Source organism: Mustela erminea, chromosome 18 (assembly GCF_009829155.1).
Source record: "Mustela erminea isolate mMusErm1 chromosome 18, mMusErm1.Pri, whole genome shotgun sequence".
NCBI classification, from domain to species: Eukaryota; Metazoa; Chordata; class Mammalia; order Carnivora; family Mustelidae; genus Mustela; species Mustela erminea.
In genome coordinates, this window is record NC_045631.1 from 9,997,888 (window position 1) to 10,016,253 (window position 18,366).

An 18,366-nucleotide genomic window follows, 5' to 3' on the forward strand; every position below is an offset into this window, starting at 1 on the left:
TGTCCACTTGGTCATGGTATGTGATGCTTTTAATGTACTGTTGAATTCTGTTTGCTCATACTTTGTTGAGGATTTATATTTATATATATATATAATATGAACATATATATATATATATCTTTATCAGGGATATTGTTCCATAGTTCTTTTTTATTTTTTATTAACATATAATGTATTATTAGCCCCAGGGGTACAGGTTTGTGAATTGCCAGGTTTACACACTTCGTAGCACATACCTTCCCCAATGTCCATAACCCTACCACCCTCTTCCTACCCCCTCCTAGTCTGGCAACCCTCTGTTTGTTTGTTCTGTAGTTTTCTTATAGTGTCTTTGCCTGGCTTTGGTATTAGGGTATTGTTAGCCTCATTAAATGAGTTTGAAAGTGTTCATTTTTAATTTTTTTGGAAAGAGTTTGAGGATTATTGTTCATTTTTCTTTAAATCGTAGAATTCACCAGTGAAGCCATCTGTTCCTAGGCTTTTCTTTGTTGGAAGGGTTTTTGATTACTGAATTAGTCTCCTTACAAATTATAGATATGTTCAATTTCTCTGTTTCTTGGTGATTCAGTCTTAGTAGGTTGTATGTTTCTAGGAATTTATTTCTTCTGAGTTGTTGGCATATATCTAATTTGTTGGCATATTATTGTTCATAAGTGTCTTACGATACTTTTAGTTCTGTGGCATCAGTTGTAATATCTCCATTTATTTTTTATTTTATTTGAGTTGTCTCTTTATTTTAGTCCAGCTAAAGTTTGGTCAGTTTTGTTGATCTTCTTAAAAAAACCAACCTTTTCATTGATTTTTCCATTGTTTTTCTGTTCTGTATTTATTTCTTCTCTAATTGTTATTCCTTCTTTTTAACTTTGTGCTTAATTTGTTATTTCTAGTTGCTTACATAAAGTTAGGTTCTTTGAAATCTTCCTACTTTCTTAATGTAAGCATTTATAGCTATAAATGTCCCCTTGATACTGGTTTTACTGCATCCATCCAATAAAATTTGGGTATTTTGTGTTTTCATTTGTCTCAAGATATTTTTAAAATTTCCATTTCGATTTCTTTTTCAACTCATTGGTTGTTCATGAGTATACTGTTTAATTTCCACATATTTCTGAATTTTCCAGTTTTCCTTTTGCTTTTGATTTCTGGGTTTATTCCATTGTGGTTGGGAAAGATACTTGGTAGCATTTCTGTCTTAAATTTAAGACCTGTTTTGGGACCAAATGTGCCATCTGAATGTGTATTCTATTCTGCTGTAGGGTGGAACGTTCTGTATCTTATCTGTCTTTTAGGTCCATTTGGTCTGTGGTGTTTGAGTCCTCTTTCATTCCAAATTTTCTGTCTGGATGTTCTATATTGATTATTGAAAATGGGGTATTGAAGTCATGGTATTGCTATTTATGTCTTCCTTCACTTCTGTCAATGGTTTCTTTATATATTTAGATGCTCTGATGTTGGGTACATATGTATTTATAATTGTTATAGCCTCTTGGTGGATTGACCCTTTTATCATTGTCTCTTGTGACAGTTTTTGACTTAAAGTTTGTTTCGTCTAATACAAGGTAAGTCCCATTGCCCCTGTTCTTTCAGTTGCTATTTACATGGAATATCTTTTTCCATCCCTTCACTTTCTGCCTGTGTGTAACCTTAAATCTAAATTGGGTCTCTTGTAGACAGCATGTAGTGGGATCTTGATTATTTAAAAAAAAAAAATACATTCAGCTTCTTTATGTCTTTTGGGGAATTTAATCCATTTACATTTAAAGTAATTATTGATAGGGTAGGATTTACTGTTGCCATCTTGTTCATTGTTTTTCTGAGTGGCTTTTAGGCCTTTTTCTTTACTTTCTCGCTGCCTGCCTTTGTGTTCCCTTGTTTTTATGAAGTGATATGCTTTCATTTCTTTTTCATTCTTTTGCATATCTTCCATAGGTGTATTTTCATTGTGGTCACCATGGGACTTATATAAAAGATCTTAAAGCAATCTGCATTAAGCTGATAAAACTTCAGTCACATACAAAAGCTATGTTTTTGCTTCTCCATTGCTCCTCCCTCTTCCCAGCACTTTCTTAACTAAAATAGATCATCTTTAGCACATAAGGTTTTTTTTCCTGTAAAAATAGTGATAGTCTATTCTTTAAAAAAAAAAAAAATCTGTTCTGTTAACCCAGGGGTTCTCAAAGTATGGTTTGCACACCCATAGAGGGTCCCTAGAAAATTTTTTCAGCAGGGTCCATTTAGTCGAAACTGTTTCCATGACAATTCAGAGATGGTATTTGTCTGTTTCACGGTGTTGACATTTATAATGATGGGGCAAGGACAGCTGTGGGAAAACCTGCTGGCACTGGGCCAAATTGTAATAATCGTCATTTTGTGCTGCTCCATACTTCCAGTAAAACTAAGTGCCAGTTTTACTTAAAGATCTCTTTGGGGAAGTGGATAATTAATTTTGTTAAATCAAAACCCTTGGGTATATGGTGTTTTTTTTAAGACATAAATTTTATTTTTAATTTTTTTATTTAAAGTCCAATTAGTGGGGCACCTGGGTGGCTCAGTCGATTAAGTATCTGTCTTCAGCTGGGGTCATGATCTCAGGGTCCTGGGATTGAGACCCATGTTGGGCTCTCTGCTCAACAGGGAGCATGCTTCTCCCTCTCCCTACCATTCCTCCTGCTTGTATTCTCTGTCTCTCTGTCAAATAAATGAATAAAATCTTTAAAAAATAATAATAAAAATAAAGTCCAGTTAGTTAACATACAATGTAATATTATTTTCATATGTGCATATAGTGATCAACACTTTCATACAACACCCAGTGCCCATCATATCATGGGTATGTGGATTTTTAATGTGTGATGACATGAGAAGCATGCAGAACACTTCTGCATACTCGGGTATGCTACTTGTTTTAAGGAAAAGTACATGTATTTGACTGCTTTTGTAAGCTCAAGCAGCTGCTTTTTTTTTTTAAGATTTGATTTATTAGAGGGGAGCACCTGGGTGGCTCAGTGGGTTGAGCCTCCACCTTCGGCTCGGGTCATGATCTCACGGTCCTGGGATCAAGCCCCACATCGGGCTCTCTGCTCAGCGGGGAGCCTGCTTCTCCCTCTCTCTCTGCCTGCCTCTCTGCCTGCTTGTGATCTCTGTCTGTCAAATAAATAAATATTTTTAAAAAAAGATTTTATTTATTAGAGAGTGAACAGAAGGGAGAGGAAGAGAGAATCTAAAGCAGATTCCATGCTGAGTGCAGAGTCCCACACGGGGTTTGATCTCATGACTCTGAGATCATGATCTGAGCTGAAACCAAGAGTCAAACTCTCAGCTGGGTGAGCCGCCCAAGCCCTCCTCAGTTAGTTGCTTTTTTGATGGAATACCATTTTTACTCCAAAGAAAGACTGTGGTTACACAGAGTTGGGTATTTTTCCCGACGTTTTCTTGGAAATGAATGAAATGAGCCTGTCATTTCAAGTATTTGTTGATACTATTTTTTGCTGACAGTATTTGTTGCTCTCCGTAAAATGTAAGCCTTTTCAATTGAAAATTAGAATTTTGGGAAACTTATATTCACCACCCTGTGCTTTGGCAGCTTTAAAGAATGTTTGATAAGGTGATATTAATGATGTGATACACTGTGTGATGCAGTGTATCCATATTTGGAAGGTCTGTGTAAGTCAGTGAACCAATATTTTCGAAAATATTCAAAAATATGTGATGTCATAAAATCAAGAGTAAAAAGATCCACTTACCATGGGAAATAGACCATTGGGTTTTAATATAACAGACAATTTTATTGATCTAGTTTGTACTTCCACATTCTAACTAACCTTTAAGAAACTACCACTTGTCAAGTTCTGATGTAATATCAAAGAAGAATATCTTCGCAGTGATTTCAGAAAGCTGTTAAAATACTCCTTTTCCCATCTCTGCATGTGTGAGGCAAGATTTTCTTAATATAAAGAGGGGTGCCTAGGTGGCTCAGTTGTTGAGCATCTGCTTTTGGTTTAGGTCCTGAGACCAGCATCCTGGGATGGAGCCCCACATCAGTTTCCCTGCTCCGAGGGAAGCCTTCTTCTCCCTCTCCCAGTCCCCCTGCTTGTGTTCCTTCCCTCTGTCAGATAAATAAATAAAACCTTTAAAAATATATATAGATAAAAGAAAACCGTTTCTTCATTCACAAAGCTTCTGATATGTGTGGGTTTTCATACCAAGTATTCTTCTCTCTGTGGGGTCTACTGTTTAATTCATTCTGGCACTAACTCCCCAGAGGTAGCACCGACCTCCCAGGTTAAGGGCTCACAAGATTGCCCCCCATTTCAGGTGCCAGCTGCAAGTCTCAAGTTTTTACCTGTAGTTCTGGCCAACCAGCTATATAAATCTGGGGTTTCTACAACCTCTCCTCATGTTCAATAATATTTTCATAATAACTCACCGAACCTAGGGAAACACTTTACTGGTTTATTATAAAGTATGTTATAAAGTATACAAGTGAACCACCAAGTGAAGAGATGCAGAGGGCAAGGTCAAGAAGGATCCCAAGTGCAGGAGGCCCTGTCTTTGTGGGGTTGGGCTGTGCCACCCTTCCAGCAAATAGATGCATTCATCATCCCAGAAGCTCTCTGAACCACTTCATTCAGGGGTGTTGTGGTTCTATAATGTGGGCACGATTGGTTGAATTACCGTTTGTGATTAACTTGATGATCCCCCAGATTTTCCACTCTCCCTGGAGGGTGGGGAGTGGGGCTGAAAGTTCTGATTCTGTAATCACATGGTTGGTTTCTCTGGCAACCAGCCCCATTTCTGCATGTCACCTCATTACCATAAACTTTTCTGTGGTTGAAAGGGGCATATTATGAATAACAAAATATGCTTCTCTCACCCCTACCACTCAGGAAATTTCAGGGGTTTTAGAAGGTCTCTGCCAGGAATAGGGATGAAGACTGTGTGTGTGTGTGTGTGTGTGTGTGTGTGTGTGTGTATTTTATATCACTGTATCAAAATACACTTCAGCCAACACAAAATAGCACCGCAGATTGAATGCCAAAGCAGATACGGAAACATAGCAGTTTCCTATCAATATAAACAGAGTGTTGCAAAAATGTTCAATAATGCCCTTTTCCCACTAATTGTTTTGGAAAATAGTTTTTTTTCCATAAAAAATACATTTTTGGAAATGTGTTTTGGAAATGTATTGTTTGGAAAATAGTTTCTTCTCCATAAAAAATGTATTTGTTAACTTAAAAAAGATTTACTAATGTTAATTTTAACTGAGTCAGAAATTTTTCTTGTTTTTTTAAATTTCTTTCTTTTTTTTTTTTTTCTAAGACTTTATTTATTTATTTGACAGAGGAGAGAGAGCACAAGCAGGGGGAGCAGCAGAGGGAGAGGGAGAAGCAGGCTCCCTGCTAAGCAGAGAGCCCGATGCAGGGCCCAGTTCCAGGACCCTGGGACCATGACCTGAGCCAAAGACAGCGGCTTAACCATCTGAGCCACCCAGGCACCCCAGTCTTTTAAAATTTCTAATACCTTCATATCTATAGCCCAAACTCCCACTAACGAAAGATCTTTGGGTTCCTCAGTAATTTAGAGTTGCAGAGTAGTCCTGAGACTCAAAAGTTTGAGACTCATTGTTTTAACCTTCTAAGGTTGTTGAAAGTTAAACAGATGTGTTTATGAATGTGAAATCATTTTGTAAAATATTTTAAGTGTAGGTTTATAAATAATTTTTTATTTTTAACAGCTCTTGCTGTTACATTTGCTGTGCAAGTCCTTCAAGTTGAGACTTGGAGAAGAGACCTGGAAAGAAAACATGCAGAAGTAATTGCTGTTGCAGAGCTCATTAGTTTAGATGGGAGTCAGGGGGGAGATTCACATAGAACTCTGTTCCACAAACCAGACAGTGAAAACATAGCATGCTGGAGGCTTGTTTTGTCCTAAATACTTTGCGATACGTATTTATATTTGTAATATACGTATATGGATTTGTGTGTGTGTTTGCTTGGTCATACCGCAAATAGGTCTGCTGCTCCTGATTCTGGTCCATTACTCATCCAAGTTGCTCTTTGAATTTTGAAGTTTTCCCCTTCTTTCCTTGCAGGTATAGAACAAGATGCAGTGAATACTTTTACCAAATATATATCTCCAGATGCTGCTAAACCAATACCAATTACAGAAGCAATGAGAAATGACATCATAGGTAAGCAGTGCTTGAAGTTATGGCAAAAATAAATAAATAATGCATGGTTTGGGTTATTAACTAAGAGATTTCTTTATGAACATGGAATTCAGCATATCCCATCCTAGTCTGTTTTCAGAGCACTTTATATATCTACTGTATCTCACTTTAGATTTTCCTCTCTCATATATTGGACCCAAATTCTTAGACTTTGATTTAAATAACAACAGCAGCAAGGAAATAACAGTAGCACACATTTATTGAGTACTCAGTGTGTCCCAGACAGCATTGTAGGCACTTTTCATGGATAAACTCTAATCTTCTAAAGAATGTTGTAACGTAAATATAGTTGTTATTTTATAAATGAGGCATCAGAAGCACAAAGAGAGTAAATAATTTGCCCAGAGTAACACAACTCAGACACGGCAGAGTCAGGATTTGAAAATAGACGCCTACACATTAAGTAGTATGCTATTTGGCAGTGTTTTTCAAACTGTAAATTCAGACCAGTCTCTTAGACCTAGCTTTCTGCCAAACAAAGGACTAGAATAGAAAAATTGAAGTGCTCAGTAATAAGGCCAAACAAACATCATTCCAGGACATTGTTTTCATATACATATATGTATACTGTGTCACGTAAATCTGTGTCTCTGTAGGTCCTCGTAAGAAAAAAATTGGGGGTGCCTGGGTGACTCACTGGGTTAAAGCCTCTGCCTTCAGCTCAGGTCATGATCCCAGGGTCCTGGGGTTGAGCCCCCGCATTGGGCTCTCTGCTCAGCAGGGATCTGCTTCTTCCTCTTTCTGCCTGCCTGCTTCTCTGACTTCTTGCCTACTTGTGATCTCTGTCTGTCAAATAAATAAATAAAACCTTAAAAAAAAATGTCAGTTTTTGCTGCATCGTATCAGAAGGACTTAGGTGCACCTGTAATCACAGATGACAGTGGTTTGTTTGTTTATTAAATAAATATTGTATTCCCATTGAGCCCTAGTACTGAGTTTTAATTTTTATTACAGGGACTTTGTATTTTTGATTTATGAAATGAATCATGCTGTTAACAGATTCTTCCCAGCATGGGGCTCCTGAAGTCTTCACCAGAGATACTTTGCACTCAGTCATCGTTGGAGACAGTAAAACCCTTTCCTGTCTGAGCTGTAGTTCTTAAATTGGCCCACCATACTTCCCAGTGAACAACTGTTGGCTATTTTGGGGCCCGTCAGATGCTGGGCCCATTGTTTTCCTTTTCTTTCTTCCACACAGATGCTTCTAGCATGTAGGTCTTGTGGATAGTGGTTGTTAGTCCCCGTTTGCTTGTATTTTGGGTTTGCACCCAGTTTTGTTGCAAATGTTGTCATTGGATTTTGGCTTTTCTATGTAATTCCTCTATTTTTATGTGGGAATTTGTGGCTACCATCTTCCAGACTTCTCTAGACCAACATTTCTTGTATAATAATACAACTAGGGTGTCCTAACTGATGAGAATTTGACTGTTGGGGGAATTGGTTGGCTAGTGATTCCTTTGGGGACTCATTTGTACCAGCGAATAACCAAACTGTCTGGGTTAGGGGAGAAAAGGGGGAATTTTTGAGCCAAATACATTACATTTAAAAATGAAATATCAGGGACGCCTGGGTGGCTCATTCGGTTAAGCGTCCACCTTCAGCTCAGGTCATGATCCCAAAGTCCTGGGATCAAGTCCCACATCTGGCGCCCTGTTCAGCAGAGAGCTTGCTTCTCCCTCTGTCTCTGCTGCTCCCCATGCTTGTGCTCTCTTTCTCTCTCTCTGTCTTTTTCTCTCTCTGGCAAATAAATAAGTAAAATCTTAAAAAAAAAAAAAAAAACAAAAAACCCCACAAATATCACTTCAGTTCTTTTTTTCCTTTTCTTAAACTGTATCAAATTAATGATACAATACCATGAGGGGGAAAATAATCTTTGGAAGTATAAGTTGATAATATTTAGTGATTAAGGGATCTGAGAAAGTTAAAATGTTAATTACCTGTATGTTTTCAGACCAGTCGTTTTTCCTCTTTGAGCCCCATTCTTCTTAATCTTACCCCATGTTCTCCTCTTTTGGTTGGAATATTCTAATACAGCTGTACTTCAGATACGTTACAGTTGGAAGAAGTCTGCACTTGTGCTGTTACTGTGTACCCCACCTGCCTAGTTTTGCTGTAAATGTTATTCATGGGTTTCTGGTGTTGCTAATTACTTCCTTTTTATATGGGGATTCAGAATAACTCAGAAACTGTGCTTCCACTCTCTCCTTCATTTTCTGCAAATCCTTGAAGTAGAATTTAAAAAATATTTTGAAGGTACAGCTGATAGAATTTGCTGATGGTTTGAAAATAAGCAGGGTAAGAAGGAAAAAGGAATCAAGCATGACTTCATTTCTTTGAAAAACCTGAATAACTGGGAGAGTGAAGTTGCCATTTATAAAATGAAGAAGATTGTAGGGGTAATAGCTTAAGGGAAAAATCAGGAGTTTGGGTTTGTAGGTGCCCAAATGGTGAAAGTCACGTATGCAGTGATGAGAGTTGATGTAAGGAGTTGATGAGAGAGGCAGGCCTGGGTTGGCGATGTGTTTGGAAGTCATCAGGATATAAATGGGTTAAGAGCCATGGAGAACATTATCCTCAGAGTGAGTATGGTGAGCAGACAAGAGGGCCAAGGACTGTGTCTTGGGGCAGGCCTAACATTCACAAGTCTGGTGGGTGAGGGAGAACCAGCAAAGGAGACACAGAAGGAGCAGCCCGTAAAGTCAGCTTTGTATCTGCTATGTCTCAGAAGAGTAGGGTATAGTAGGGTATAGTAGGGTATAGTATTTCTTAATGGAAGCCAAGTGAAAAAGTGTTTTTGGGAGTCAGGGAGTGATCAGAGGTGTGTTAAATCTTGCCGAGATTTTAAGTAAGATGAACACTAGGAATGGAATGGGTTTGCCAGCCTTGTGGACAGCTGGTCCGTCAGTTACCTTAATTTCAGTCCACCACTGGAGACAGAAACTTCGCCAGAGGAGGCGGAGTGAGGACAGCAGGTATGAGCAACTCCTGAGAGGCATTTTGCTATAAAGATGAGCTGGAAGAGGATGTTAAGTCAAGGGACAGTGGTTTTTGTTTTGGTTTTTTGTAGCGATGTGTTATAAGCGTATGAGATATAGCATACAAACAAGTATGTATGTATAGCACACAGACTCTAGCTGGTGAGTATGAGGCAGCAACAAAGGAAAAATTGATGCAGGAGACAGAGGACAACTGCTGTAAGAAAGAAGTCTTGAGGCAAAAGAGGATGGGGCCCGGTGCTCAATGCGGAGTGCATGGTAGAAGTCCAGGTAGATGTGGGAGTGATGGAAATAATTTTCTCATTGCTTCTATTTTCTTATTGAAGCAGGAAGCAAAGTCATCAGCAGAGAGAGTAAAAGAGCTGTTAAGGTGTTCCAAGAGAGAGGAGAAACTGGGTTGTGTGTTGTCTGGCAGAGTATGAGAGTAAATGGACCCGGAAACTGTAGTACGATCCTTGGGTTTCATTCAGGTCTCACTAAGGTCGTGAACTTTAGGTGAAACCAGCCATCGTGGGTGAATGGTTTTTTCCAGCCATATTTAATAGCTGGCTAACCAGCTTACTGATGTGCTGCGGTTTACTTAGGTAATTCCTAATTTTAGTGCATTTTGTGTTTCTACCAAACAACATTCTGATAAACGTTTTTACAGATAAACCTTTTTTTACAAATCCGTAACTCTTTTAAGTTGCCGTCTTAGAGTTGCTGATTGAAAGGGCATGTTTATTTTTAAAGCTTATGCTATAAACTCCCACAGTGCTCTCCAGAAAAGGATATACCAGTATATTCTCACTAACCCTAGTTAGTGTCCGTTTTCCCATGTCCTTGCCCAAGCAAGGCAGTGCAGTGTTAAAAAATTAAACTTGTGCATTGTTATAACAATTTTGTGCCAGTTTACTAGACAAACAGTAGGGTGCCTCCTTATTCTAACTTGTGGTTATATTTATTTGACTGCTAGTGAGCATGTATATTTTTTCATATTGACCATTTTATGTTTATTCTTTTTTTTTTTTAAGTTTATTTAATTTTTTTTTTAGTGATCTCTACACCCAGCCAGCATGGAGCTTAAACTCACAACCCTGAGTGAGCATCCCCTCCAGACTGAGCCAGCCAGGCACCCCTTTTGCAAACTATTTCTTCATGTCCTTTCCTCATTTTTCTTTGGGGACATTTTTTACTAGTTTGTAGGAGCTCTTGATATATGAATGATAATAATCTGTCATATACAGGGTAAACTGTCATTGGTGCTGCACACACACCCCCCCTTTTGCCTTTAAAAAAAAAAAAAGATTTTATTTATTTTGACAGAGATCACAAGTAGGCAGAGAGGCAGGCAGAGAGAGAGGGGGAAGCAGGCTCCCCGCTGAGCAGAGAGCCCGACGTGGGGCTCGATTCCAGGACCCTGAGATCATGACCCGAGCTGAAGGCAGAGGCTTAACCCCCCTGAGCCACCCAGGCGCCCCCCAGTTTGCCTTTTTAATTTTGTTTTATGGGTGTGTTAATGCATAGAAATTAATTTTATGCTATTGAATCTTTTGATTTCTGCCTTTATATCTATGGTTAGAAAGATTTTTCCTACCTCAAGATTGTATGTCCGTCTGTATTTTTCTTAGCTCTATTTAAAACTTTCTGATTTGTATGCCTCTCCAGTTATTTCCTACTCTGATCCACAAAGGTGTATGGTTTGGATTTAGTAGAAATGTATTTACCATTTCTTTTACAGCAAAGATTTGTGGAGAAGATGGACAGGTGGATCCCAACTGTTTCGTTTTGGCACAGTCCATAGTCTTTAGTGCAATGGAGCAAGAGTAAGTTAATTTCATACTTTCACATTTTGGGTTTGGGGATTTGGGTTCACTCAACTACAAAGAATCAGTTTTTGAGGACTTAAGTATTTTGAATGTTTACAGGATCTTAAAGGCATATCTAAGACTACCTTGGTTCATGGTGCCTTTTAAATATAATTATGTGAACTCTTAAAAATAAAACACATGTTTGTTTTTAATGTTAGTATTTCTTAAGTTAAAAGAATTTTTTAAAAATTCTGAAGTCATTTGGGGGTGATTATTAGAATAGTGTGACTATTAGAATTTATTTAAGCTATGCACGTGTTCAGTTAGATACCCTAATTTGTTAGCGCATGCTTTAAGCTTAATGGTTGCTCTATTACTAAATCCACATAGATTTGTTGAAACTGCCTCCATAGTTTTTTTTTTTTAGATGAATTACTTTTGCATGCCCGTAAGGAAAAAAATGTACATATTGATTCATTTAGTATTTATGAAAAGGGTGCTCTTTGCAAGGCATAGTTAGATATAGTACCTGCTTTGAAGGAACTTACATCCTATTAAGAGAAGTAGGGTATGTTCTTTGGTTACATGTAATATGAGGTAGCTTGTGTCACATACCAGAGGAAAGCTACAAAGTTTTAAGAGGTGGGAGAGATTACTTCCAGGTCTAGGAACCAGGAACGACACCATGGGAGGAGAGGTAGTGTTGACCTAGGCTTTTAAGATATACTAGGCACAGAATGGAAAGAGTATATTTTTCCCAGTTAGGCTCTTTCCTTGATCATTCCCTCAAATTTTCCCTTTTTGTCCACGTGCAGGCACTTTAGTGAGTTTCTGCGAAGTCACCATTTCTGTAAATACCAGATTGAAGTGCTGACCAGTGGGACTGTTTACCTGGCTGACATTCTCTTCTGTGAGTCAGCCCTCTTTTATTTCTCTGAGGTAAAGTCTGCATTTCCTTTCACTCTGTTAGAGCATTCCAGCCTCTAAACTAGAAATGCTGGGGCCCCCCCTCTATAGAAAATAACATGGAAGAGCCAAATCATTTCCAAAAAGATCACTGGAATGAAATAATTTTCTTAGGTTAAGTTGTACACCTAATGGCAAGATTACTTTAATGGCATATCAGTCAGATTAAAGAGAACATGAAAACTCAGTGTAAAATAACTCTCATTTTGAAAACTTAATTAAACTTCTTACAAGATAATACCTACTTTTAATTATCTGGAGCCATTTTATTTATTTATTTATTTATTTTTTTTTTTAAAGATTTTACTTATTTATTTGACAGAGAGAGATTACAAGTAGGCAGAGAGGCAGGCAGAGAGAGAGAGGAGGAAGCAGGCTCCCTGCTGAGCAGAGAGCCCGATGCGGGACTCGATCCAAGGACCCTGAGATCATGACCTGAGCCGAAAGCAGCGGCTTAACCCACTGAGCCACCCAGGCGCCCCTCTGGAGCCATTTTAAAACCATAGACTTTATACTTGATTCCAGGGCACACATATTTGTGGACCAGACTTCAGAAGAGAGAAAGAAAAGGAGTACATTTTTCCTACTATCATCACTTTTATTTTAGCCACCTGATAGGATTTCTCAAGCAATGAGTAGATTAATCTCTTTGAGGCATATTTGTTAGGTTTCAGCAAATGAAATTCTTTCCTTGCAAAAGCAGATGACTATTAAGTAGAGAGGAGAGGATTTTCCAGGCTCACGAAACATTAACGTAGGTATACACTTGCACTCTGCCTCTCCCAAGAACAGAGCTTTTGATTGATTTGCTTTCTCACTCCCTCTGTTTCCCGTAAGTTTAAGGCCCCATTTGTTCAGGTTGCTGTGGCTGCATGGAGGGATGGAAGTGATTGGGTTTAAAAGACTTGGTCTGCTAAGTTTACTTTTTGTATGTTAGCCACTGAGGGACCACGGATCATCTTTACTGTGATTCTGACTCCAGTTCCCTTAAGTTTGTACCCAGCAGTGTGGTGGGGTTTTTGTTAGTTGTTTGGTTTTTTCCCCTCTGTGAGAATGATCTTCAACTTTTCAGTCTCAAGAGCGACTGTGAGTTGCTGACTGGCATGAACTGAACGAGTACATCTGTTTTTGTTTTTGTTTTTTGTATATGTCTTACATTTTTAATGGTTGGGGTAATGGATTAGAGATGGTTAGAGAAATCTATTGATAGTCTTGTGTTCTTGTATTTTTCCTTCCTAGTACATGGAAAAAGAGGATGCAGTGAATATCTTACAGTTCTGGTTGGCAGCAGATAACTTCCAGTCGCAACTTGCTGCCAAAAAGGGCCAGTATGATGGACAGGAGGCACAGAACGATGCCATGATTTTATATGACAAGTGAGTTTTATTGATGTATTCAGCGTCTGGCAAATATTGAGTATTTGATATGTATATCAGAAGTAAAGACAAATCCAGTTTTTGCTGTCAAGGAGCTCACACGGAATAGCATAAAAGCCTCTTTTCCTATGGAACATTTTAGGATTCTTAGAAAAAAATATTTCTGCTAGGGGAATGGGTGGTTTGTGTGTGGCAAGAAGGATGATGGTGGTGGAGTTAGGGGAGGTTTCACAGAAGAAAGATTTGAATTGAAACCTGAATAATGAATTGAATTTTGCTAGCCGGAGAAGGCGGGAAAGAACATGCTAGACAGAGGCATTGGCACAAGCAAAGTCAGAGAAACTTAGGGTGTGGCACTTCCAGGAAACTTGAATTTGGGTTAGTAAAACTTGGGTAGGCAATCTAAGAGGAAGATGAAACTAAAGGGAATGTATTGTAAAGGGTATTAGATATCTGTGTACAGGTGTATCATATTTCTGATGCAGATCTGTGCAGCCAAGTTATTACTCATTGAATAAGAGTTTTTCATTGGTCTTCATTGAAAATGAAAGGATGGCAAAATCTTACAGTGAACAGAACTGAGAACATCTGGACAGTCGAGTGCTAAGCCTGTGGTCAGCCATGTCACCCTTTTTTTTTTTTTTTTAAAGATTTTATTTATTTATTTGGCAGAGACACAGCAAGAAAGGGAACACAAGCAGGGGGAGTGGGAAAGGGAGAAGCAGGCTTCCCACCGAGCAGGGAGCCCGATGCGGGGTTCGATCCTAGGTCCCTGGGATCGGGGCCTGAGCCAAAGGCAGACACTTAACGACTGAACCACCCAGGCGCCTCCAGCTGTGTCAGTCTTTTAATTTTCATTTAATTTTTCTTAATTCTGTAAAGAAAAGTAATGTGCTATTTGTATCCACAAGCAACCGCTGAGAGGATAACTTGACAGTAGAGGAAAACCACGGGATGTCAGGGTTGCAAGAGAGCTGAGCGCGCATCTAGGTCAGCGGTTCCTGAGCACTGCTCTGTAGGTCCGTGCTGGGCTGTCTGCATAAGAACCAGCTGGAAGCTTGTTAAAAATAGATTTCCAGCCCTCCGCTCTAAGAGATTCTGATTCAGCACGTTTGAGGCATGACCCAGGAATCTTTATTTTTAGAAGATACCCCAGATGATGTTGATGGGTAGCCAGATTCGGGATCTAGTCTAGTTTTCCCATTTTGCAGACAAGAAAATGAAGACTCTTTTTTCTCAAAGTCACGGGGCAAGTTAGTGGCAGAACTTGAGCTGGATTGCAGATCTTCATGTTTTGCCATTGTTTGTTTCAGTATAATACATTTGTGAGAAATATTACATAAGAAACATTGCTAATATGGATTTGGAAATAGCAAGTGTTTTCTTTTAGAAATTTGGTCTGATGTGCCCCAAAATTCAAATCATGGAGGAATATTTGCCAACTTGTTTTTACAAGTTGGGAGACTGTTTACGAAAAGGCTAATAACAAAATTTTTTTTTAATTTTATTTTAATGCTAAAATAGAAGAGTGACACTAGTACCAAGGTCCTGGCTGGAGTTCAGTAGCCACCCAGAGCAGAGACCCTGTTTGCCCACTGGATCCCATTTTCACATTGGGAGCCATTTTTAAATGAAGATCGCTGTATGGCATCCCACTGGCACTGTCACTTTGTCAAGTTCATTGTGCCAAATTTGACTTCACCAATCCCAGTTCTTGAGGTTTTTAAAAGATTTATTATTATTATTATTATTATTTTTATTTGAGAGGTAGAGTGCGAGCAAGCATATGAAGTGGGGAAGGGCAGATGGTGAGGGAAAGAATCGAGAATCTCAAGCAGATTCCCTGCTGAGTCTGGAGCCCGACAGTGGGCTCCATCCCATGACCCTGAGATCATGACCTGAACCGAAATCAAGAGTTGGACACTCAGCTGACTGAACTACCCCGGCCCCCATGCCCATTTGGTTTTGCATCTTTTTTTTTTTTTTTAAAGATTTTTGTTTATTTATTTGACAGAAACAGAGAGATCACAAGTAGGCAGAGAGGCAGGCAGAGAGAGAGGGGGAAGCAGGCTCCCCACTAAGCAGAGAGCCCGATGCGGGGCTCGATCCCAGGACCCTGGGATCATGACCTGAGCCAAAGGCAGAGGCTTTAACCCATTGAGCCACCCAGGCGCCCCTTGGTTTTGCATCTTATGTATGTATCATCACAAACATACCTGATCAGTCTTTCTGTGTTTGTATCACAGATAAGATTTAGAAGTCCCTAGAATGCTTGGAAGAGAACATGCATATATTTTTTGCTTTTAATCCTTTTTTTGGTGTCTACCTTATAATCCACTTACCAAAACAGTAGTTTTGCATTATATCTTGTGAAGTTAGAAATCTTTGAGGTATCATTGATTACTCCTTTTCCCTTCTACACCCACTCCTCATCAAGTCCTGTCATTCTATCCAAATAAGTGAAATCCATCTACTTGACCCTCAGCGCTATCATAGTTTGAATTCCTGCATGTTTGACTTGTGCCTTGTAGCTACAGTGGTGTTTTCTCATTGTGTCCGATGCAGAGATCTTTTCTGCTCCCTTTCCAGAGGGAAGAACTGTGTCTTACCCTCTTTTAAGTTCATTTCTGTCTCCTGGGTGTTGAACAGAGAATAGGGGCCCATTAAATATGTGTGATTTGTTTCTTTTTCTTTTTGTAGCCTGACCCTCAGCAATCTTAAAACAAGAACTGAGGAAAATGGAAGGACAGAGAAAGGTAGCAAGTTGACCCAGATACCTTTGGGGCTGTGGGAATAAAGGTTGCAGCACGGCTTCTAGAAGCCAGCTCTCAAGTCCTAGGTCCACAGGCTGAATCAAGTAGCCTCATAGAAGAGTAGGTGCCAAAAGTTGCTTATCCTGGCTAGGCAATTTGGTTTGACTTTGGCTGTCTTTATACCACAGGTATTTCTCCCTCCAGGCCACACATCCTCTTGGATTTGATGATGTTGTACGATTAGAAATTGAATCCAATATCTGCAGGGAAGGTGGGCCACTCCCTAACTGTTTCACAACTCCATTACGTCAGGCCTGGACAACCATGGAGAAGGTAACCAAGAACTTCAAAAATATTAAACTGCAGGAAGTTTTTACTGGTGAAACCCAGAAAACATAACACGGGAAAAAACCAAATGTAACAAAACTGGAAAATTGAAGCAGTGGAGCATAGTGGTTAAGAGCACAGGCCTTGAGTCTGACTTTGTATGTATTACTTTAGCCTTGATAGGCTGAGTGACCTCAGGCTGTTACTGAAGTTCTTTAATTCCGGTTTCTGTTATCCTCTAAAATGGAGATAATTTGGATACTTACCTAAAAGTTATTTTAAGGAGGAAAATGAGGTAAGACATACAAAGTTCTTCTTACTAGCATTACGTCCAACACATATAAGCATTAAAATATGTTAGTGGCTATTATTACTGCCTTTATTATTAAATTTTCAAAAATAATTAGATAGCAGTATTAGGCAAATTTGCTTAAAATGATCCAAACATTTTATCAGTATCTATCAATGAGGTTTGAACACTAGTTTCGTATATTGTAACTCATGGGGTATCACTAATAGCTTAATAATAAGGTATTAGAATTTGTGAATGATTTCTTTTTCTAATGAACTAGAGCAGATTTTACCAGGAATTGCACAGAGCCCAGGATAAGCCCATGAAGTTATGTTGCTTATATATGTCATGTGTATCTAGGTGGAAAAGGATTAAGTAAGCACTGTTGAATAATACATGTAAAAACTGAATTTCAGAAATGTGGAAGAGTTACATATAAAAATCAAATCATTAAAAAGCTCATGGTAAACTGAATAGAGTATGAGCTATTGCCCAGAGATGAAAATTTTTTCATGATTAAAATTAAAATCTTTCTGATCGTAAAGGAAAAGTTCCAAATCTGTATCATATAAAGAATGTATTTTCTTTTTTCTTTCTTTTTTTAAAGATTTTATTTATTTATTTGACAGAGATCACAAGTAGGCAGAGAGGCAGGCATAGAGAGAGGAGGAAGCAGGCTCCCTGCTGAGCAGAGAGCCCGATGTGGGACTCGATCCCAGGACCCTGAGATCATGACCCGAGCCAAAGGCAGTGGCTTAACCCACTGAGCCACCCAGGCGCCCCTGTAAATGTTCTTAATAAAGTAAAATTAAAATACAGAGAAAAACAATGTGAAAATATTTCTTATAAAATGTGCATATGTAAAGAACTTACACTAATTTTAAGAATACTGTCAAGTAGATAAATGAGAAAAAGACGTGGATGATTTTTTCATCAGTACTTTGAGAATTTTTGTGTTAGGTATCGGCGTTTCAGTGATAGAAGAAACGTGGCTTCTGCCCTCCTTGACCTCTGTCTATAATGAAGGCACACATGAAACACAGATAACTTACAGTCATGTGCTAACTGCTCTGAAGGAAAAGTTGGTAGTAGGAAATGCCAGTAATAAACATGGGAACTTATTCAGCATCATTAATTATTTTTATTTTTTTTATTGTGTTATGTTAGTCACTATAAAATACATCATTAGTTTTTGATACAGTGTTCCAAGATGCATTGTTTATGCACCACACCCAGTGTTCCATGTGATATGTGCCCTCCATAATACCCACCACCAGGCTCACCCATCCCCCCACCCACAATTTTTAAATGTAAATAAAAATATCCATATTATCATTATGCACTTATTAACAGTGATTTGGAAAAACATATCTGGTATTGGAAAGCCTGTGTCAAAACAGAGACCTTGATATATTGCCAGTGATATAAATTGACAGCATCCTTCTGAAGAGTAAATTGGCCACATATATCAAAGCTAAAATAGGGTGTCTGAATGGCTCAGTTGGTTAAGCAACTGCCTTGGGCTCAGGTCATGGTCCAGGAGTCCTGGGATCGAGTCCCACATCGGGCTCCCTGCTCATCTCTGCTTCTCCCCGACCCCTCTCCTCTCATGCGCTCTCTCTCATTCTCTCTCTCTC

General features: G+C 38.8%; 1 protein-coding gene across 5 annotated transcripts in view; it reads left to right on the top strand.

Moving 5' to 3' along the window:
• AKAP10 (A-kinase anchoring protein 10) overlaps window positions 1-18,366 on the top strand; it is an 81,509-nt gene that overhangs the window by 36,921 nt on the left and 26,222 nt on the right. For all 5 annotated transcript variants that reach the window (XR_004280469.1, XM_032320241.1, XM_032320242.1 and 2 more), the window contains 5 exons: window positions 6,092-6,190; window positions 10,946-11,030; window positions 11,831-11,954; window positions 13,221-13,357; window positions 16,299-16,443. Coding sequence is in view for 4 of the 5 variants with exons in the window: in XM_032320241.1 (XP_032176132.1) it covers window positions 6,092-6,190; window positions 10,946-11,030; window positions 11,831-11,954; window positions 13,221-13,357; window positions 16,299-16,443 (590 nt within the window). In the remaining variant the exon portion in view is untranslated. The remainder of the gene's footprint in view (window positions 1-6,091; window positions 6,191-10,945; window positions 11,031-11,830; window positions 11,955-13,220; window positions 13,358-16,298; window positions 16,444-18,366) is intronic.